At 37.2% G+C, this 19,024-nt stretch overlaps 2 protein-coding genes across 6 annotated transcripts; both read left to right on the forward strand.

Moving 5' to 3' along the window:
• Window positions 1-524: 524 nt before the first annotated feature.
• On the forward strand, window positions 525-4,129 carry LOC103958486 (E3 ubiquitin-protein ligase At1g12760). 4 transcript variants are annotated; one of them, XM_009370750.3, is made up of 5 exons: window positions 525-1,309; window positions 1,847-1,966; window positions 2,052-2,184; window positions 3,100-3,258; window positions 3,457-4,129. In XM_009370750.3, the coding sequence occupies exons 1-5, from the start codon at window positions 738-740 to the stop codon at window positions 3,628-3,630; spliced, it is 1,158 nt and encodes a 385-aa protein (XP_009369025.2). In that variant the 5' UTR covers window positions 525-737; the 3' UTR covers window positions 3,631-4,129. The 4 variants fall into 4 exon arrangements, with proteins under 4 accessions (XP_009369025.2, XP_009369023.2, XP_009369026.2 ...); XM_009370748.3 differs by having other exon boundaries at window positions 528-1,309; window positions 1,844-1,966; XM_009370751.3 differs by having other exon boundaries at window positions 529-1,309; window positions 3,103-3,258.
• Window positions 4,130-4,770: 641 nt separating this feature from the next.
• LOC103958485 (protein unc-13 homolog) lies at window positions 4,771-17,332 on the forward strand. Of its 2 annotated transcripts, XM_009370745.3 has the most exons (26): window positions 4,771-5,040; window positions 5,160-5,224; window positions 5,480-5,750; window positions 6,019-6,085; window positions 6,241-6,391; window positions 7,055-7,222; window positions 7,855-7,953; window positions 8,093-8,299; window positions 8,400-8,501; window positions 8,864-9,094; window positions 9,393-9,473; window positions 9,720-9,806; window positions 9,887-10,072; window positions 10,166-10,306; window positions 10,925-11,017; window positions 11,721-11,792; window positions 12,205-12,322; window positions 13,105-13,277; window positions 14,097-14,181; window positions 14,434-14,553; window positions 15,240-15,346; window positions 15,480-15,557; window positions 15,630-15,725; window positions 15,898-15,993; window positions 16,078-16,261; window positions 16,849-17,332. In XM_009370745.3, the coding sequence occupies exons 1-26, from the start codon at window positions 4,851-4,853 to the stop codon at window positions 17,016-17,018; spliced, it is 3,438 nt and encodes a 1,145-aa protein (XP_009369020.2). In that variant the 5' UTR covers window positions 4,771-4,850; the 3' UTR covers window positions 17,019-17,332. The 2 variants fall into 2 exon arrangements, 1 of the variants encoding a protein (XP_009369020.2); XR_007260207.1 differs by lacking the exon at window positions 16,849-17,332 and having other exon boundaries at window positions 15,634-15,725; window positions 16,078-16,124.
• The last annotated feature ends 1,692 nt before the right edge of the window (window positions 17,333-19,024 follow it).

Consider the following 19,024-nt stretch of genomic DNA (forward strand, 5'->3'; position numbering starts at 1 on the left):
GATTGAAAACGTTTTTAGTAAAAATGTTTTTAGATCTAATTCTTAATAAAAATGTAAGTAAATCTTAGAAAAGTACTTAAGTGCTTCTTGAAAAAAGCACATAACTGATGCTTTTTGCAGATAACACTTCAATTACTTTTGGAATCCAAAACGAGCCCCAAACCTTTTGATAAATCAAAAATCAAGGAAACTCCCTAACCCTTTTAGTTGGTCCCACTACCGAAATATTATCCAAGTTAAACTGTAATTACCGCCATTCAGTACTAGAGTCTAGTTGTATTCTTATTTACTTATAAGTGAGAAATTTTAAATCTCGTAAATGACAAATTCAATATTAAATTAAGTTGTATACCGTGCGACTGATCCGATGTTACCCTTCTTATTGTAAAATATATGATTATACTAAAAAAAACTGTAATTACCAAACGAACCGTCTACGGTACGGTCAATTAAATTATTAAATTTTACCTGCGCCCTGGTCAAATGAACAGAAAACAAAAAAGACAAAAATTCCAAGGCCGTATTCGAACGACATTATCGTCAGCGTCGGCGTTGTCTTATCTCCATCATCGTTCCATGTTCTCACCGCAACAGAGCGATCTGAGCGCCCGCCCCAAACGCACCGTTTCAGCGATCTGCATGGGCTGAGTCGACGATTTAACTCCCCGAGTCAGGGCGTTCCATTCGACGAGCTCGCAAAAAATTAAAATCCCCAAATTCCGATTCGAATTCCCGAAATGGCCTCGCCGAACCGATCCTCGGAGGACATCGTCGACACGACGCCGCTGATTAGCAACTCGGGCGGGTCGTCCGACGAGTCGAACTCGGGGCGCCAGCAATTCGCGCGCCGACAGAGCCTGCGGCAGGCCGCGAGGTTTCTGCGCCAGGCCAGCAGCCGCCGCCTCATGCGCGAGCCGTCGATGCTGGTCCGGGAGACCGCGGCGGAGCAATTGGAGGAGAGGCAGAGCGATTGGGCGTACTCCAAGCCGGTGGTGGTTCTCGACATCATCTGGAACTTCGCCTTCGTCGTCGTGGCGGCGACTGTCCTGGTTCTTAGCCGGTACGAACTGCCGGATATGCCCCTGAGGCTGTGGATCGTGGGGTACGCGTTGCAGTGCGTGGTGCATATGGTTTGTGTTTGCGTCGAGTTTCGGAGGCGGCAGTGCAGGCAGAGAAGCCGGTTTTCGGGGGTGATTTCTGGGGAGGAAGGGGTGGGGAGTGTTGGGAATTTGAGTTCTGGGTTGAGAGAGGGGGATTCGTCATCTCAGTACGTGTCGTTGGCTGATCATGTGACTGAGGAGGGTACCAGGTAACAACAACGTTATCTGTACAATGCAAATCTAAATGTTTTTGTCTTTCTTATGTGGTGTTTGTTGGCGGGTTGATGTGAGTTGCTGGAAATTTATGATTTTGTTGTTCGAATGCGTAAATTTTGCTCCAAGAATGGTGATGTTTTTAAGGTTTTTCTGTCTTTGACATTGTTGCTGATGGCATTTGATTCTTAGTATAGTTTACTTGTAGGTTGGCCCCATTCTCTTTGAAATGAATTCAAGGTTTTGCGTATTTATGCAAAATTATGATTCTTCTTCGCATTTACGGATTTCTGATGGCACCGGTTTTATTTCGTTTGAAGCTTTCGAAATCTGAAATTTTGTATGGTACCTGTCTATACGCATGGATGTTAGAATCGGTTATTGACGACTGAACTGGTTTTGTACTGGGATTGTAGGATGCTGCTATATTTGGTGCCAGTAATGTGTGAGAAATTAACTGACATGTGCTGTTGTTTGTTTCGTTTGTAGTAATTTCATGTCTGATTATTGTTTTTGCTTGTATCTTTCAGCAGTGTTGCTAAGCACCTGGAATCTGCAAATACAATGTTTTCGTTTATCTGGTGGATCATTGGGTTTTATTGGGTATCGGCAGGTGGTCAGTCTTTAGCGCGTGCCTCCCCTCAGCTTTACTGGTTTGTGTTCTCTCTCTGTCTCACATCCATTTATTTGAAAATCAGGGATAAACTCTTAACTATGGCAATGTGGCTTTATCTGCAGGTTATGTATAATTTTCCTGGGTTTTGATGTGTTTTTTGTCGTTTTCTGTGTTGCACTGGCATGTATCATTGGTATCGCAGTTTGTTGCTGTCTTCCGTGCATTATTGCACTTTTATATGCTGTCGCAGATCAGGTAGTTCTCATCCCCAGTAATCTCTTTTTTTGTCTGTGGGGGTATGTTGATTTTCATGTTCATAACTATTAGTGTCTTCTATCATTACCATTCTGTAGGTTAGGCGAATATTGCTGTAATACTGGTTGATAAGTGCTAAAGTAGATGGTTGAAAAATGAAACTGGAAATTGACAAGTTATATATGATTCTGCGATAGCAAACTTTATTTTCCAATTATTTGATAATAACAAAAATTAGTCGATTCTTGTTAGTTTGAACGGAAATATCAATGTATCAAGATTCTCAGTAGGAGGATTTGGACTCTAAAAATGGAACTCCACTAAGATGGTTTGATTCCCGTTTAGCATAACTTTATCTGGGGTGGGTTGGCAAGTCCAGCTCTGATGTTTTTTATAGAAGTTTGTTGATAGCCTTCATGAGCTCAATTAAACGGGCGAGTTCCTGTGTTGGTAAAATAGGCTGCACTATATTATACCAATCCATTCTTCCGTTAACTGCTAAACTTTCATCCCCTCAGAATATCTATTATATCCTTCTCATATTTGATAGTACTGAAAGATGGTTGAATTTCATGGTTTTGTTGATAAAAGAGGGTTGGAAAAATTGATTATGGTAGTTTCCCTTGGTGCACTTTGGGATGAAAGATTTATTATTGTTATACTAATTTGTTTCATTTAATTTGTTCTGGCTCTCTTTTAGTTGCATCAAATTTAATGGGCCTGACAAAAAAAATTTGATGGGCCAGTGCTTGATGTTTTGTTGTTGTAACTAAAACTTGGAACTGTTGTTTACTCTGTCAATTTGCCTCCTCATCGTTTATAAATTTACTAGAGTGTAGTTCGAAGAATATTATATTCAATAGTGATGGCTTTTTTTCTCGTTCCCTTTTATGTTTGTCTGACCTGTTACTGAAGCAGGATGGAGCATCTAAGGAAGACATCGAACAGCTTTCAAAATTCAAATTCAGAAAAGTTGCCAATGAGAAAGTTGCCGGCGATGTACTAGGTGGAGGAGTAATGACTGAATGTGGAACAGATTCACCGATTGAACATGTTCTTTCTCAGGAGGATGCGGTAAGCGGTTCTTGACTTTTGGCTCATACTCTTCTTTACTCTCTTGAGTTCTGGTAGTTAAGGAGGAACGGTTTCAATTTGGACCGGTTATATAATTGGATTTGTTTTGTATTCTTATGTAATGTGTGGACCAACGAAATCTTTGGATTGGTAAAAAGATTTTTGTGACATTTGAATGATGATCATTGTGACTTACAGGAGTGCTGCATCTGCCTTTCTTCTTATGACGATGGAGTGGAACTAAGGCAACTTCCTTGTAGCCACCATTTTCACTGTTCCTGCATTGACAAGTGGCTTTTTATCAACGCTACCTGTCCTCTCTGCAAGTACAATATCTTGAAGAGTAGCAGCCAGGATCAAGGGGAAGTGTAGAATTCTTCTAATTAGAGACTTGTGCAGGGCACGCTGCGGAATTACATAAAAATTCTTGCTCGAGACTTGAGTGTAATGTTATGCAAATCTTGGCATTGGGTGACATCGGACTCAAATGCAGGCTTTAGACGTCCTGCTGGAGGGTAATCCAATGCAAAGCTTCGCCCTCGATACACTGCAGGTTTTCTATATTGTCATTGTTGATGTTTGCTGTTGTAGAGTAGGCATAGCAGTTGTCATTGATCTGTTGGTGTCGTAGTAGCGACGATGACAATGGCGCATCGTATTCGTGGTTGCTATGGCGTTCTTTAGGTGCCTTGTGTACATGGGTGTTGCCAGGGCATTTCCGCGGTAATTATTTAGTATCACACAGAGACGGTTGTCTCGAGTTGTATTTACAATGCGAACGGCTGTTTCTTGTTCGAAGAAAGTTCAGTTGATTGTGTAGAAATGTGTTATTAAAATGTTAATAAGTTTATTTAGGCATGAGCCTTGTTAACGTGGCTTCACATAAACCAACATTTTTTTTTTTTAGTGAGTAGCGAATAAAATGTTCTTCGGCCTAATTGGATTATTAGTACCCTGTGGTGATGGTATTGTTGGAAGATAGTCCATGTGGTTAAGTTGGATTTATGTTCAAAATTAAAAATTCCGTCAATTCTTTGGTCAAAAATTGAAAATTCTGTCAATTATTTGTTAGCACGTAGGGTTGTATGTGAGGTTAATTTTATCTTTTTAATCTCACATGTGAGTTTTTATATGCTAACAATTAACACGAGGATCAAACTTAAGAATGTTAATTGAAAAGTATTATCACTAGAACATAGTCCTATGTAGCAAAAGAGATTTGAACTCAAATGCCATGGGCAGTTTGATGAAAAGAAAAAGGGGGAAATTCTTCAACTATCCACTCCCTCGTCAAAAAGGTAAATTTAAAGAAACTTTTGGCATCTTTAAATAAAATTCCGATTTCAAATTCAAATGAACTGCGGAGAAAAAGTAAAGAAAAAACAGAAGAAGGGGTCAACTTAAAAATAATCAAAACCGAGTGGCAAAAAGTATAATTTAACCCGAAAAATAAACAAAAGCAAAAAGCATCTGCCGAAAGCATGAAACAGCAGCCGCATTGCGGGCATTGTTTTCGCGCTCCTCCTCCAATTGTACGACCACCGATGATCTTGTCCCTGTCTCTGCCGTCAAGTAGGAGTTAGCTGCTGACGATGGAGCACCTCCAACCTTTGCTGCAGCGATATCGCCGTGATCGTCGCAAGCTCTTAGAATTCCTCTTTTCGTCGGGTCTCGTCCGAACGCCGTCCGGGTCAGACTCCGCCCCCGCGTCCGCCGCCTCCCTCTCCCACATCGATTTCGATACTATCAGCGCCGACTATGTCCTCGACTGCGTCAAATCTGGCAAGTCTCTTTTTTTTTTCCTTCACCTTTTTGCTTCGAATTCAGCTGAATAATAATACTTGAATTTTGGTCTAATTTTAGCTCATTTTTTGTGTTTTTGAAAACTGTTTTGGAAACAGGTGGAGTGGTGGATATATCTGAAGCAACCAGGAAGTACTTTCACGAATCTTCTTACCCTCTAATGGTAAAACTTGACTATCTACTGAATATGTTTCTGTTCTAAGTTTTTGAGTTTCGAAATTGCGATTCTTGTTTCGGTTCTAGTTGTTGGTTTGCTTTTGTTCGAGAACTGGGCGAAAAGCGAGAAATGTTTCAACAAAAGCTATTTAAGAGAGATTAAACATATCCAGAAACTTTTTGGAGGACTTGAGTTTACATTTTATTACACTCTGTTAGGATTAATTTTCATTATCATTTGCTTTTTTAATTTTTCGGGCAGATTCAATCCGAATTAGGGGATTCCTTTTTTCTAGTTTCTGATCCAGAATCATCTGGATCACCTCCTCGGCGTGTGCCTCCTCCCGTACATGTGAACCGGACCGCTAACAATGCATCAAGTTCATCCGCACAGCTGAATTCTTTGAGTGTTGAGGACAATGAAAAGGCTGGTGATGACTATGGTTTCAAATATAGAGCCATGCCAAGTGCACCTCCAAAGCATGTTGAAGAGGTTAAAGTGCTACCGTTGGGATTGCCTCATCTAAACACAGGTATTGGTTACTTTGCCTATGGTATTTATGATAAATTAGTGTGTCATACAATTTGATATGGTCATTTGTGAAGAAAATGTTATGAAATCAGAGGTTCCTCAAATGATAGGCAGCATCTTCTTTTCTAGTAATGAAGTTATCCACTCCACGATTTATTTTGTCTTTTTGTTTGTTTTTTGTTTGTTTAAGATGTGTATATGTATGCTGAAGTTCCTTCAACATATTAAGTTTTAAGTAAAACTGTAACATAGCTTCAGAATTTTTGAAGGATTGTCGGATGATGACTTGCGGGAGTCAGCCTATGAAATATTGTTAGCATCCTTGGCAACTTCTGGGTAATCTCTATTTTCTCCTTTTCTGTGTATGTGTGTGGTGAAACTCATATTTCTTTCATGCAGTTATGTAATTTTGAGATATTGATTTGATGTAGAATCAGTCTTTTACCCTCCATTGCTCTCTTGTTGTCTTACTCTTTGCCTTTCTATGACAGGATTGTAATATGTTCAGTTGAGGATAGAAAGAAGCAAAGGAGTTCGAAATTGCTGTCACGATTGAAGAGTAGAAGGGAAACAACAAATGTGCAGTCTCAACCACTTGAAAGAGATTTACGGCTCATCCACACCATCCGTGTGCAAATGCAGGTAAACTTTATTAAATTCACTTCGGAGCTGCAATTTTATGTCCTTTATGGAAATATGCAGAAAGATTTCCAGTTTGATGTATATTCTGCATATATTAAGGATTCCCATGTCTGGAAAGTTGTTCAAATTTATACATATCACATTCATAACCGAATGCACTCATTAATACGAATTTATATAATCTTTTTTTTAACTTTATGCATCACCTGGTATCGTCAATTATCTCTGACTTTGAATTCGAAACAGTGTACTTTGAATTTATACAATCATCTGCTGGGAAAGATATATGATGTGTGTCTTACTCTTAGAACAGTTGGGTGATATATTCCGGAAATACTTTCCAACTTCTGTGAGAGAGAATGAAGGTTATTACGAAGGTCTAGCTTATACCAGTCTAATTTTAAGTTATTCTTCCATAGCTCTACCACTTAAATAAAGAGCTTCTAGAAAGAAGGGGTAAAGAAAAAGCTTATGCAAATATATATTTACTTCTGTTTGTAGCTTTCATAATAGATAGCTTTTAATGACATACATGCCCCTATTACTGATTGCAAACACCGATGTGTTGAAGAGAAGGATATTTCTGTTTGTCACTCAGTTTTCCTTTCTTGCTCAAATACTTTGACTATTTCATTTCAGAAGCAATTATTTCTTCTTTGGTAGATTTCAGAAGCGATGGATGAAAGCACTAGGCAAAAGTTGATGCTGTTAGCGTCAGGGAGAACGCGGGCACAAATCGATGTTCCTCAAATCTTGTTGGGGCTTGTAAATGGAACTTTTAAGTCTGATTTTCCAAATGAAAAGTCTTATATGCAGTGGAAGAATAGACAGGTATGGTCAACTTTTGAATAGTTTAGAATCGAGTCCTTTTAACTTCAGAACTGGCTAGAGCAAATAGGTGAATGTGGTAAATTGTCATATTAGTCAGACACCCTTCACATGTAGTAGTAGTAGGGCAAAAACTCATTGACCAGGAATTAGTTTAAGTGAGATTCATATAACCATGTACTTTGAAAGACATGTTGTAAACTAGGAAAGCTTTTAGCGACCTGTCTTTGCATAATGTAATACTGGTTGGCTTGCGATTGCATGAATTTAGTACCTCAAGCAATAGCCCTATCAGTAGGGTTAGGGTAGACTAATTGCTTGCCTTATCATGACTGTTCTCAGTTTGGGCCTTAGGTTGCCTGCCGGTGAAGAATTTTAGAGTTGCGCTGACTTGAAAGGTCGACATATAAGGCATTTCCGTAGTGACCTTAGCAGTAGTTGTAGTAGTTTTTTCTGTAACTTCTAGGTAATGTACAATGGGCCGTGTCAAAATCTGTTCGCCTGTTTAATTGTTTAATCCAGAGGTTGACGAATTGATAATTGACAAGATATCTGCGTAGTTCTCGTCATGCTTTTGTTGTACTTAAGGATTTTAAGCTTTGAATTGATGTATTGTTTTTCTACTCATTTTGTAGGCAAGTATATTAGAAGAACTTCTTTGTTTTTCTGCTAACCTTGTAGCACATGATAATCGAGCTATTACGAGTGCTCTTGCTATGGTCAGAAATGCAAAGGTGTGTCCTCGTGAGTTTACAACATTGTAGAAATGGTGAATATGAAATTTTGAATACTAATTGAGAGGTGCTTATTTTGTTTATTTTAGTTGTCCCGACAATTCAATAATGGCTCTGATTTGTTATCTCGATATTGCAGGAATGGGACTTTATGTCTCTTTCCGAACGGGCTGAGGTTCTATCAGTTATCAAACAGGTGGCTTTGAAGTTCTCATCTCTTCCAGGGCACTTGGGTATCGAAAGTGAGACCTATTATTGGACTTCTGGGTATCACCTGAATATTAGACTTTATGAGAAACTACTTCTTGGTGTGTTTGATGCTCTTGATGAAGGCCAGCTAATAGCGGTAGATATATCATTGTCTTAATTTCAGTTAAGCAATTTCTTTTTATGTCCTTGTAGTTTAATTCTGGTGAAGCTCAAATTTGCTGCTTTCATCCTATTAGGAAGCCGATGAGTTCCTGATGCTTTTAAAATTGACATGGTCCACTTTAGGCATCACTCAAAAAATCCATGATGCAATATATGGGTGGGTCCTTTTCCAACAGGTAAACATGATATCTTTAACGTTTAACATTTATGTAGCATGTTTCGCGAATCAACTTTATAAATGCATTCTTCAATCTGGATTGAATTATAGTAATCATTTATCCTTCTTTAAATTTGTGTGGGCTTTGTTGTGAAAGATGTTACTTTTATTGCATTATTAGCACACTGGGTGAACAAAAGTCTGTTTAAACAGCCTATATTAAATTCCGACAGAATAAAAACTTTTTAAATTTTTGGAGTAATGGGTTGAGTGAATCTTGCACCATCAGTTTTCCGGTTACCAGTACCTTTGTCCTTCATTTGCCATTCAATGCTTAATACCATCTCGAATAGTTATCTGAGGCAAGTTTCTGTGTTGAAGTTTGTTGAAACAGGCGAGCCTTTGCTATTAGAATGTGCAACAGTGGAGTTGCTGAAACTTATATCAGCTAAAGGTGATGATAAGAAGTTGAGGCTATATAGCAATAGCCTGCTATGTTCTAGGCAGTGCAATGACAGCGAGATAAAACTTAGTTTGGTTGACGCTGTCTTCTACTCAATAAGCATCTGGTGTGAGAGTAAACTGGAAGACTATCATCTCCATTTTAGTCAGGTTATATCATGTCCCATTTTGTTTTTGGTTTTATGAAGAGAAAACATTTCAATGCAGCATTGTGTACCTGCAATCTTTACTTCTTTTTTTTATTTTTTGTGCCATTTAAATCATTGTATCAGTGTTACTCAAATGTGAAATGAAATGGCGGTCGTCTGAACATTGTAACTTCTTTGTTAGCCAATGTTTACATGTATCATTTTTCTTTTATGTCCTTCGATGTTTTATTAAAATTTACATATTGCAACACTTTTGGATTTCCAAATGTTACGTTCTAATTATGAGATTTTTATTTCAGCAACCTTATCACATAAAGAGGGTGATGAGCTTATTGTCAGTAGTTGGCATTTATACTTTTGGCGATGGTGGTGATAATAAGGTTAGCCTTGCTGCACTCCTAGCTAGTAATGCGAACTTGTGGTTTTAAATGAATTATAATATTTCCATATGTCTAATATGGTTACAATTGTTGCTTGATTAAATATTTAACTACACAAAGCAGTAGGTAGGGTTGTTTTCTTCATGTCTGATGTTTTTATTTATGGGATAAAGAAGCTTGGCGGTTGGACTTGAGTTGGAGTAATTGAAAGGATATATAATCTCATGAAAATTTTCTTATATGCAGTTGAGCAGGTTGAATATTCCAGACGAGGACACTGCTAAAATATTTGAATCTTATGTGGAAAGGTCCATTGAAGCAGCATACAGGCGGGTACGAAATGCTTATGATTTCAAGTTTGTATAAAATTTAGATTTCTATCTGTTGAAAAAGACAACTGTTTATATTGTTAGGCAGCAAGTAACGTAGAACATTTATCCAAAGTGGAAAAAAGGCATCCCTTGGAAGTACTTGCAAATGAACTCAGGTTGATATCTGAGAAAGAGTTCAATGTCTTCTACCCAGAGATATGTAAATGGTGTCCTAAATCTGTGACAATCGTGGCTATGCTATTGCACCAGATTTTTTGGGGAAGACTGGTTTGTTTTTGCACTTTTAATAAATGAATTATCAATCTATTTGCAGCTGGTACGCTGTGAAACTTGTGATTGATTCGTTGTGTTGTTGTGTAGAAACCATTTCTTGATGGGGTATCATCTCTCTCTGAAGATGTTAAAGCAGTTCTTCCAGCTGCTGATTTATTGGATCATGGCCTAACTCAGCTATATAATCTTGTTGATGGAGCAAATAGCAAACATTTGCGCCATTATCCGGTTAGTTTATGATTTATATATTTTATTGTTATATCTCATCCATATATACCAACCCGGAAAAATGAAAAAGTACAGAATTCTACTGAAATTCTTTTACTTTTGTGTGTAATTATGCTTTTATGTATCTGGAATTTTGGTTAGCAAATCTACTAGCCTAAGGTGCCACTTAGGTCTATTAACTGAGTTTCTGAATTTCAACTGCAGCCAATGCTAAATGTTATATGAAAAAATTATTTCAGTTTACTGCATTCTTCTTTATACGTTTATGCTTCTTTCTGCTTGCATTTGATTATACTGCTGGTAATATAATCATTCTGTTCTGTGGATTAGGAAACATTTGAGATCTTTTCTCCCCATTAATGCCTTACATGGGGAGATGGTCACTCTGTTCTGGAGATTTCAGGAACTTGATAGCATTCAATTTAACTTAGGCTGTGCATTTTGTCTGTTGCTTGTTGGACACTTTCAGTTTTGAAAAGACTTGCACCACACATTCATTCTAGAGCGCTAATATGTTCCTGTGTTCTTCAGCTTTTATCCTTTGTTGTAATTGATAATTCAACTTTAATTAGATGATAAGTCAAAGAATGATCTGTTTGTGCTTTTGTTTTTGAGCAGATTGGTGAAGTTGCTAAACCTCTCATTCTTGATTGGGTGATTGCTCAGCATGAACGTATCTTGGAGTGGACTGGACGCGCATTTGATCTTGAGGTTGGCTCTATGTAGACTTGAATGGTGCACTTTAATCTTTTCCCTCCCACCTGCCTGGGTAAACAAATGCACTAAATTAACAGGGAAAGATAACGTAATAGCTTAATAGCTTGTCAAACAAACTGATAAGAAGTTAAATCCATTTATCTTCTTGCCGCATAATAGCTGATCAAACAAACTGATAGTGTGATACTAGGCAACCATTAGGTAATGTACCACTTTTGATTAGCAATGTTGGTGATCAAACTGTAAGACAATGAAGCATTGGCGTTCGTGTGTACTTGTGCATGTGAGAAGGGGAGCATAAGATGAGGGCAAGGAACAATTTGTTAAATTTCTCTGTCTTCCCCTCATTTTTTCCATAATTTGGGCCTGTTCTATTCTTCTTGAGGTGTATAATCAATAGTTCTAAATGGATGGTATTTAGGGATTAGTTGGGTTGATCCCTATGGTGTTAGCAAGATGTAACAGTGTCCGGCACAAGAATGAATGAATGTTGCACTGGTTTCGAATTCGTGGATAGTATTTATTCTTTTTCTTCTATTTAGTCCTAGATAAGTTTGATTTCTGATGTATGTGTTGAGTATTTACATAACTATTGGTAACCACTTAACAAGTTTCAAGTTTGGACATGCTTTAAGAAGAGAATGTCTTCTCTTCTATATAATGAGTACATTATCTTTTGAATTTTTGTTATGTGCAGGAGTGGGAGCCTTTGTCGACTCAGCAAAGACAGGCAGCATCAATAATTGAAGTATTTAGAATTGTAGAAGAGGTATGTATTAGAGCTAGAACGTGGTTTGTTGCACTTTATTGAACTGAGAATTCCTTTTTCTTCTCTGACTGTTTGCCATGTTTCCATGATATTTCTGATAGAGATTCACTGAATCGTCAAGAGATATGAACAAAGAATTGAGCTCTTTGCATTTCTCTGTTCCTTTTCTCCTTTCACTTAGAAATCTTCTCTTAAGTGCCCAATGATTATTATATTTTCCTCTTATAAGAAATGAATCTAATTGTAATTTACATTTACTTAATAAGAAAAAAGATAACTCTCAGTATTAATTGTTTTTAATTGATTTTGAGGATTACCCCATTGCACCGTTCTCATTATTTCTTTAAAAATATGTCCAATCAGCTTTGATATTTATGCCATTTCGTTGCTTTTTTTTTTCTCCAACTTGCAGAGTGTGGATCAATTTTTTGGTTTTAATCTCCCTATGGACATCACGCATTTGCAAGCTCTGTTATCTGTTGTCTTCCACACCCTGGATAACTATTTGGTGAAATTGCTTGACGAGCTAGGTATTGAACGTATTACCATACTTGAGATAATGATCGTGATAACTTATAATCAATTTTAGCATGACTTCACAGTTGAATTTGATTTCGGTGGTTTTAACTTATTTTCTTTTGATGTTGGGCCAATGTGTGAAGGCATGGATAGATGATGCTTTCTACTAGAAAATGATCTTGATGGTTAATAACGTAATAGTATCTCACTGTTGACTAATACATTTAAAGTATAATGAGGATACTAGAAAAATTCCTTGACAAAATTTCTGAATGATCTATCAAGTTTGAGGACGTGACTTATCAGAAAGGAAAAAAGGAAAGATTTTGCAGAAGGACGCAGTTTGTGCAGCAATAACTATCAGACGATACTTTTGCCTGATCAAGAAAAATGAAGGATGCTCACCAGAAGTTTTGAATTTGTGCCAGATTTAATTGAGACTTTTGAGAAATTGAGAACTAAAACTTTCTGCTAAAGACGTCCACTACCTTCAATATATATTTACTTTGCATTTTTGTTTTGTTGTGATTTGGTGGTAAACAGTTATATGTTAAGAATTATTATTTTTGTGTGGGTGGGATGGATGAAATAATGAGGCTTTTTTACTAATATTTATTCCTTTGCTTGATCTAGAAATGGAAATAGGAAAGATTTGCTAGCTGACTTTCTTGGGATTTACTGGCTATTACAGAAAGGCCTCTATATATTTTCTGATGATATTCCAAATATTACTGTAATTTATTACAAGGAGATCTAGTTTCTGGTATAAACATTCATAATGGCTCCTGTGCAGTTGAGAAGAATCATTTATATCCATCAGCTCCTCCATTGACTCGTTACAAGGAGACGACGATTCCAGTAATGAAGAAAAAGTTGCTTGAGTGTATGCCTCTGGATGACAATGTGTACAACAGGTTGAATAGTTTGACGATACCCAGACTCTGTATCAGACTGAACACTTTAAAAGTGAGTGAATATATATATTTTTTGTACACCCATTCTTTTTTTGCATTTTTTGAAAGTGATTTTTGCTGGAATGGTTAAATTATTTTCTTTGACGCTAGCTAATTTATCCTTTTCTCTGATGGTTGTAATTTTCATGATGGACCATGTAATTATTTCCTCATTCGTATCAAAATAATAAAGATTTCAGTAGCTAGAGAAAGGGTGGGATCAAAAGTATTTTCATGAAATTTATGGCCAAAAAAGAGAAAATTCCAGTTGATGTAGTACAAATGAAAGTGCTTCTGAACTTTAGATAAGAGACTTGGGATATTTGAGCTTATAAGCCCAATTTTAGTAGTGCTTGGTAATAAGACTACAAGACCCATTCAAAAATAACTAGAAGATACCAATGGGGATTAATATGTGTTTACATTGTGTGGTAATTTGTGAATTTAAAGGATAAATGCTCCCATTATAGTATATAAGCCATATTAGAACCCTATTGTTGTTTTATTAAACTGAAGCCCACAAGAGTGAAAGAATAGGAATATATAGGAACGATGAAGCTTGAAGGTGTTGTCACCGCCCCTAATTTTGAGGGCACAGATGTTGGGGTATAACTACTAATTATATGACATGGATGTAGAGGAGAACTATTGTACCGTAAACCATATTCATGAAAACTAACTTAAATACCTGTGAGATATTTATCGTAGTCAAGATCTTTATTCTTTAGTGGGATCATTTGTAACTTCATATCCTCAATTGTGATTATGGAACCTCCACTTTGATGTTACTTTTATTAATTATTTAAACAATGGTTTGTGTTTGTTTCTGCAGTTTATACAGAAACAAATAGATATACTAGAAGATGGCATCAGAAAATCTTGGGCACTTGTTAGACAACCCGTTCATAAAAAATGGGGTAAGTTAGTACTCTACTGTGGTATATTGGTACTGAATGATGTCTCTTTAATCTATAGTCAGGTAAGTCGTAGGCTTCGTGCTAGGTATAAACTGTAAAGTTTTCACATGAGGAAAAAAACTAGAGAAGCTAAAGAGGGTGGTTTTTATCTAAAGATATCCTTGACAGTTGCTCAACCTGTTAGTTCGGTTATTTGTTTTTGAATTACAGATGACATACTTACTATTGTTATGATCATTTTTATTTGATCAGACGAGGAACATTCTTCAAGAACAACATCTAATGAACAAGTTGATGAGCTCTTTGTCAACACCTTTGAAATTATCAGGGACACTGCAGCAAATGCTATCAGCAAACTTTGTGACTTTACTGGTGAGTGTAATATTAGTTTGCATCCACAATGCCTTTCTGTGAACTAGCTTTTTCATCAACCCACCGAAGGTGCTAATAAAAGATAGCTAACTTTTTTTGTTTTAGTTCATCCATGCAGTATCATTTTTAACAAATATATTTGTCTGCATACTTTTAAAGTCACCTTCCTTCTTTGTAACTGTTTTTCTACTGTGGATTTGTGAAACTTCACGATTAAGCTTTATCTGATAAAAGATAGCTCGTTTTACTTAATACGGATGATTATCTGATTACTTTGAAGTTTGTGATGGCATTATCAATTACGGTGGCTTTCCTATTCACATCTGGCAATAGGCTTTCATTCGTAGCTACACTTAATATTTGAATAGCATCTGCAAATATTAAGTTCCACACATTAAGGGATGGGGTGATTCAGCCATACAGGTTGTCTTAATAAAACCTGTTAGCCCAATCTGCTGTTGCTTATCATTCTGTATTATTGTTAATGATATTATATAATATATAATTATTTATTATTATATATCCTTTAATTTGTTTATATCTAAGACAACTAAGCTTGGTGCAATTAAGGAACCTACTTATTTTTTTGCCACGGAAAGAAATCAAATTGACTTTTAACTGTGTCGATGTGAAAAATGATTGAAGACAACTAGGCTTAATCTTGTTTACTAAATTCATTTTTCTAGGTGCAAGAATCGTGTTCTGGGATCTCAGACATGCATTCATTTTTGGTTTGTACTGTGGTAATGTTGAAGGTGCTCGTTTGGATGGTGTTCTTTCACATATTGATGCTGTAAGAATTAATCTCTCTCTCTCTCTCTCTGCAGACTCATATGCCTATTACTTTGAGTTGTTGGCGTTTGTGGATATGATTTCTATGAAATATTATCAAGTGCATTTTCTTCATCTTAGAGGCATTGTTGTAGGTCCTTGGCCATGTATGTGGGTTTATTGAAGACTCTCTTCGAGATGCTGTGGTTTCAAGCATTTGTCGGGCATCACTGGTATGTCTCGTTAAACTAATCATTTGTGGCCCTGTTTCTGGTGGTTTTAATCTTGCATCATATGTGGTTTAGGAAGGCTTTGCATGGGTGCTGCTCGATGGAGGGCCTTCTCGTGCATTTAGTGATTCAGATATTGCACTGATGGAGGATGACCTGACCACACTAAAGGTATGGGTTGCCGCTAATATTTCAAACTCAACGAACTACAAGAATGATCAGAACGCTGGAAATTCCTCCTGTCTATGTCACACATGCTTACCCACATATTCATTACATGTCAACATATAATCATATATAAACACGTGGCTTTCTAATGGAGTTGTGCTGCTAAACTTCCTAGGAATTTTTCGTAGCTGATGGAGAAGGCCTTCCTCGATCACTAGTGGAGCAGGAAGCAAAATTGGCTGAGCAGATACTGAACTTGTATTCTTTTCAGGTTTGGTCTATTGTAATAAGAATTGTATACCCTCTCAAGTGAATGACTGAAACTGGTAGCATGACGCAACCTCTGTTTCTGTAGACTGAAACGATCATCCAAATGCTGATGGCTGCAAGTGAACAAATATCATCAGGCTTAGATTCACATGATCAGAGTCACATGCGTTTACATAACGCACACACTTTGGTACGGGTTTTGTGCCACAAGAAAGATAGAGAAGCCTCCAAATTCTTGAAAGGGCAATATCAATTCCCCATGTCATCAGGTGATTTTTTCCCTCTCCGCCGGTTTGATTGCATGAAATACCATTTTGAATTGCTTTGGGTTATATATAATGATCCGCATGCTCATGACAAAGTGGGATTTGGCCAAAATAAGAAAGGAAAAATGTTGGAACAAGTGGATGATGGTTTAATTGCATGAAATATCAATTTTGAATTATTAGAGTTATAATACATAATGATTTGTATGCTAATGAGAAGTGGATTTTAGCCAAAATAAGAAGGGCACTATCCACACGTTCATTTTTACTTCGCACACACCCCTATTAATTTTCGGCTGTCGGATTGAATAAATTGAAAAAGATCAATTCATTTGACACAACTTTTTGACGAATATTTTTTTTTTCTTTGAAAAGAAACTGGTTCAGGAATGTAAATCAAACTATTTTATCTTCAGAATCACAGGAAAAATCGTAGTGGAAACAGGGCCTGGAACTATTCTCCTGAATTTGTATTTGGAATTTTACTTTAAGCTATTCTGTTCACTGTCTTCTCTGGTCTACCTACAGCCCTACAACCGAAATTCTTCTCAGATCATCGTTTAATTTGAGCTTTTGCCTTTTGTTTGCAGAGTACGAAGACACTCCATCAACGGATCAAACTTCAGGATCACCTTTCAGATCCGATCTTACAAAGCGAAGCACATCGTTTCGTTGGAATACAAACAGCCCACCTAGTTTGAAGTCGTTTAAGAAGAAACTTCAAGAAGCAACATCCGAAATCAGGAACGTAGCGTGGTAGAAGAAACTTCAAGAAGCAAGCAACATCTGAAATCGGGAACATAGCGTGGTCGAAGAAACTTCGAGAAGCAAAATCTGAAATCAGAAACGTAGCATTATAGTGCACAACAAGAGAACGTCCGGTAAGGCCGCCGGTGTTCTAATTTAGATCCGCAGAGGAGGGCACAGTGTAGGCTCTTCCGTTAGGCAGAAGAATGAGGCACCGAAATTTGAGGGTAGTCAGCCAATTTCTTGTATCCGGACAGCATTATTAGCAAAACTACCACCTCTAATGTGATGCTTATTTGTGCGTTATGACATTCTTGCACACAAGGAGCTTCCTTTTTGTTTTGTTTTTGAACAAACGATGTTATTTATGTTAAGGGGGTGAGGGAGTGAGCTAAATCTCACAATGGGCTAGCAATAATGTGGTTCAAATTCACCTTTGATGATAATCAAATCCAAGACTTCTCACTTATAGGTGAAGAAGACTACCATTGGACTATGGTACTAAGTAGCTGCACGCAAGGATCTGTAATCGAAAAAAGAAAAACCAAAACAAAAAAAAAAAAAAAAAAAACCAAAATTGTTTGATGTTAGATTAATTTGTTCATATAATTTCCTTGTTCTCCAATATCATTTCTTTTACCCAGATTGTGCAAGAGGAAAAAATGAGTGTACGGATATCATTTTTATTTAAAAACCCTAAAGTTGAGTATGCAGTGACCAATAATGCCTAAAGAAGTCATCTCAACGAACAATTGTCAATCGTTTGCGCAAGTACAATACATTCCTAAAACCTCGATTCAACTAAATTCGTATCACTATCAAAGGAAAATATTCTCTTGATAAATTGTTAACATAAAATGTTTATGTTGTTTTGGCTACCATGTTTTGTACAACCACTCAGGCCGTGTTTAGTGGACGTTATGAGATTGGTTATTTTTAATTAAATTGGACTTGAAGTCCGGTCAATGTTCAGTGAGAAAAATTATAATACGAATTGAATTGACTATAAATTCAAAATAGAAAAATTATAATACGAATTGAATTGACTATAAATTCAAAATAAAAAAAAAGGTAAATATCAGTTTACTATCCTTAAATTTCGTGGTTTTTAACATTTGATACATGAAGTTTTTTTTCGTCTCAGAGTTATACCTAAAATGTTTATTTTAAGACAGTCTCATACATCCGTTAATTAAACTGTTAACTGATGTCTCAGAGTTATACCTAAAATGTTTATTTTAAGACAGTCTCATACATCTGTTAATTAAACTGTTAACTGATGATGTGATAATAACTGGACGCTACGTGTATTAAGGGTTCATGTGGAAATTAAAAATTCCAAAAAATAATTAACTAAATATTAAAAAAATTAAAAAAACAAAACAAAACTAAAACCAAAAAAAACCCACCCACACGCAGATCCTTCTCTCTTCTCTCTCTCCACTGCGCCCACCCCAAACTCAGCCATGGCTTCTCCCTCCCCTCACAACTCCAAGATCTGCAACTCCCACCCCTGTGCCACTTGTCGTTCTTCTCCTCCTGCTCTCGGCTCCTCTCACCGCTGATCTGCAGCACACTCGCGTCCTTCACCTCCACTTTCACCTCCTCATTTTTTATCCCCAGGAGGTCCGCCTTGAAGATGTGGGCCTTCGGGGTCGATGCAAGTGTTGGCGATGGCGGTGGTTTCACGGGCGGAGGAGGGGATGTTGGCCAGAGCGCCGAACCCCTCAAATGGGTACCAGATGTCCAGAGAGAAGGAAAAGGATCCTCTCCTGAGCATAGGATGGGAATCCTCCTGACCACGAAATCAGAGCCGTTCAATTTTAATCCAACAGTTGCAATTATTATAACTTTTTAGGAGATCTCCTGTTTAGAGCCGTTGGATTAAAATTCAACGATCTAAATTTCGTGGTCAGGAGAATGCCATCCTGAGCTCTCCCCTCTTCCCAGAGAGAAAGGGTCGAAGATGTTGCTTTGTCGTCCGCCAAAGAGACTCAGAGCCATTAGATGATGGGTTTG

The sequence above is a fragment of a genome, unplaced genomic scaffold (assembly GCF_019419815.1).
Source record: "Pyrus x bretschneideri cultivar Hongxiangsu unplaced genomic scaffold, Pyrus_bretschneideri_v1 Contig3, whole genome shotgun sequence".
Classification (NCBI taxonomy): domain Eukaryota; kingdom Viridiplantae; phylum Streptophyta; class Magnoliopsida; order Rosales; family Rosaceae; genus Pyrus; species Pyrus x bretschneideri.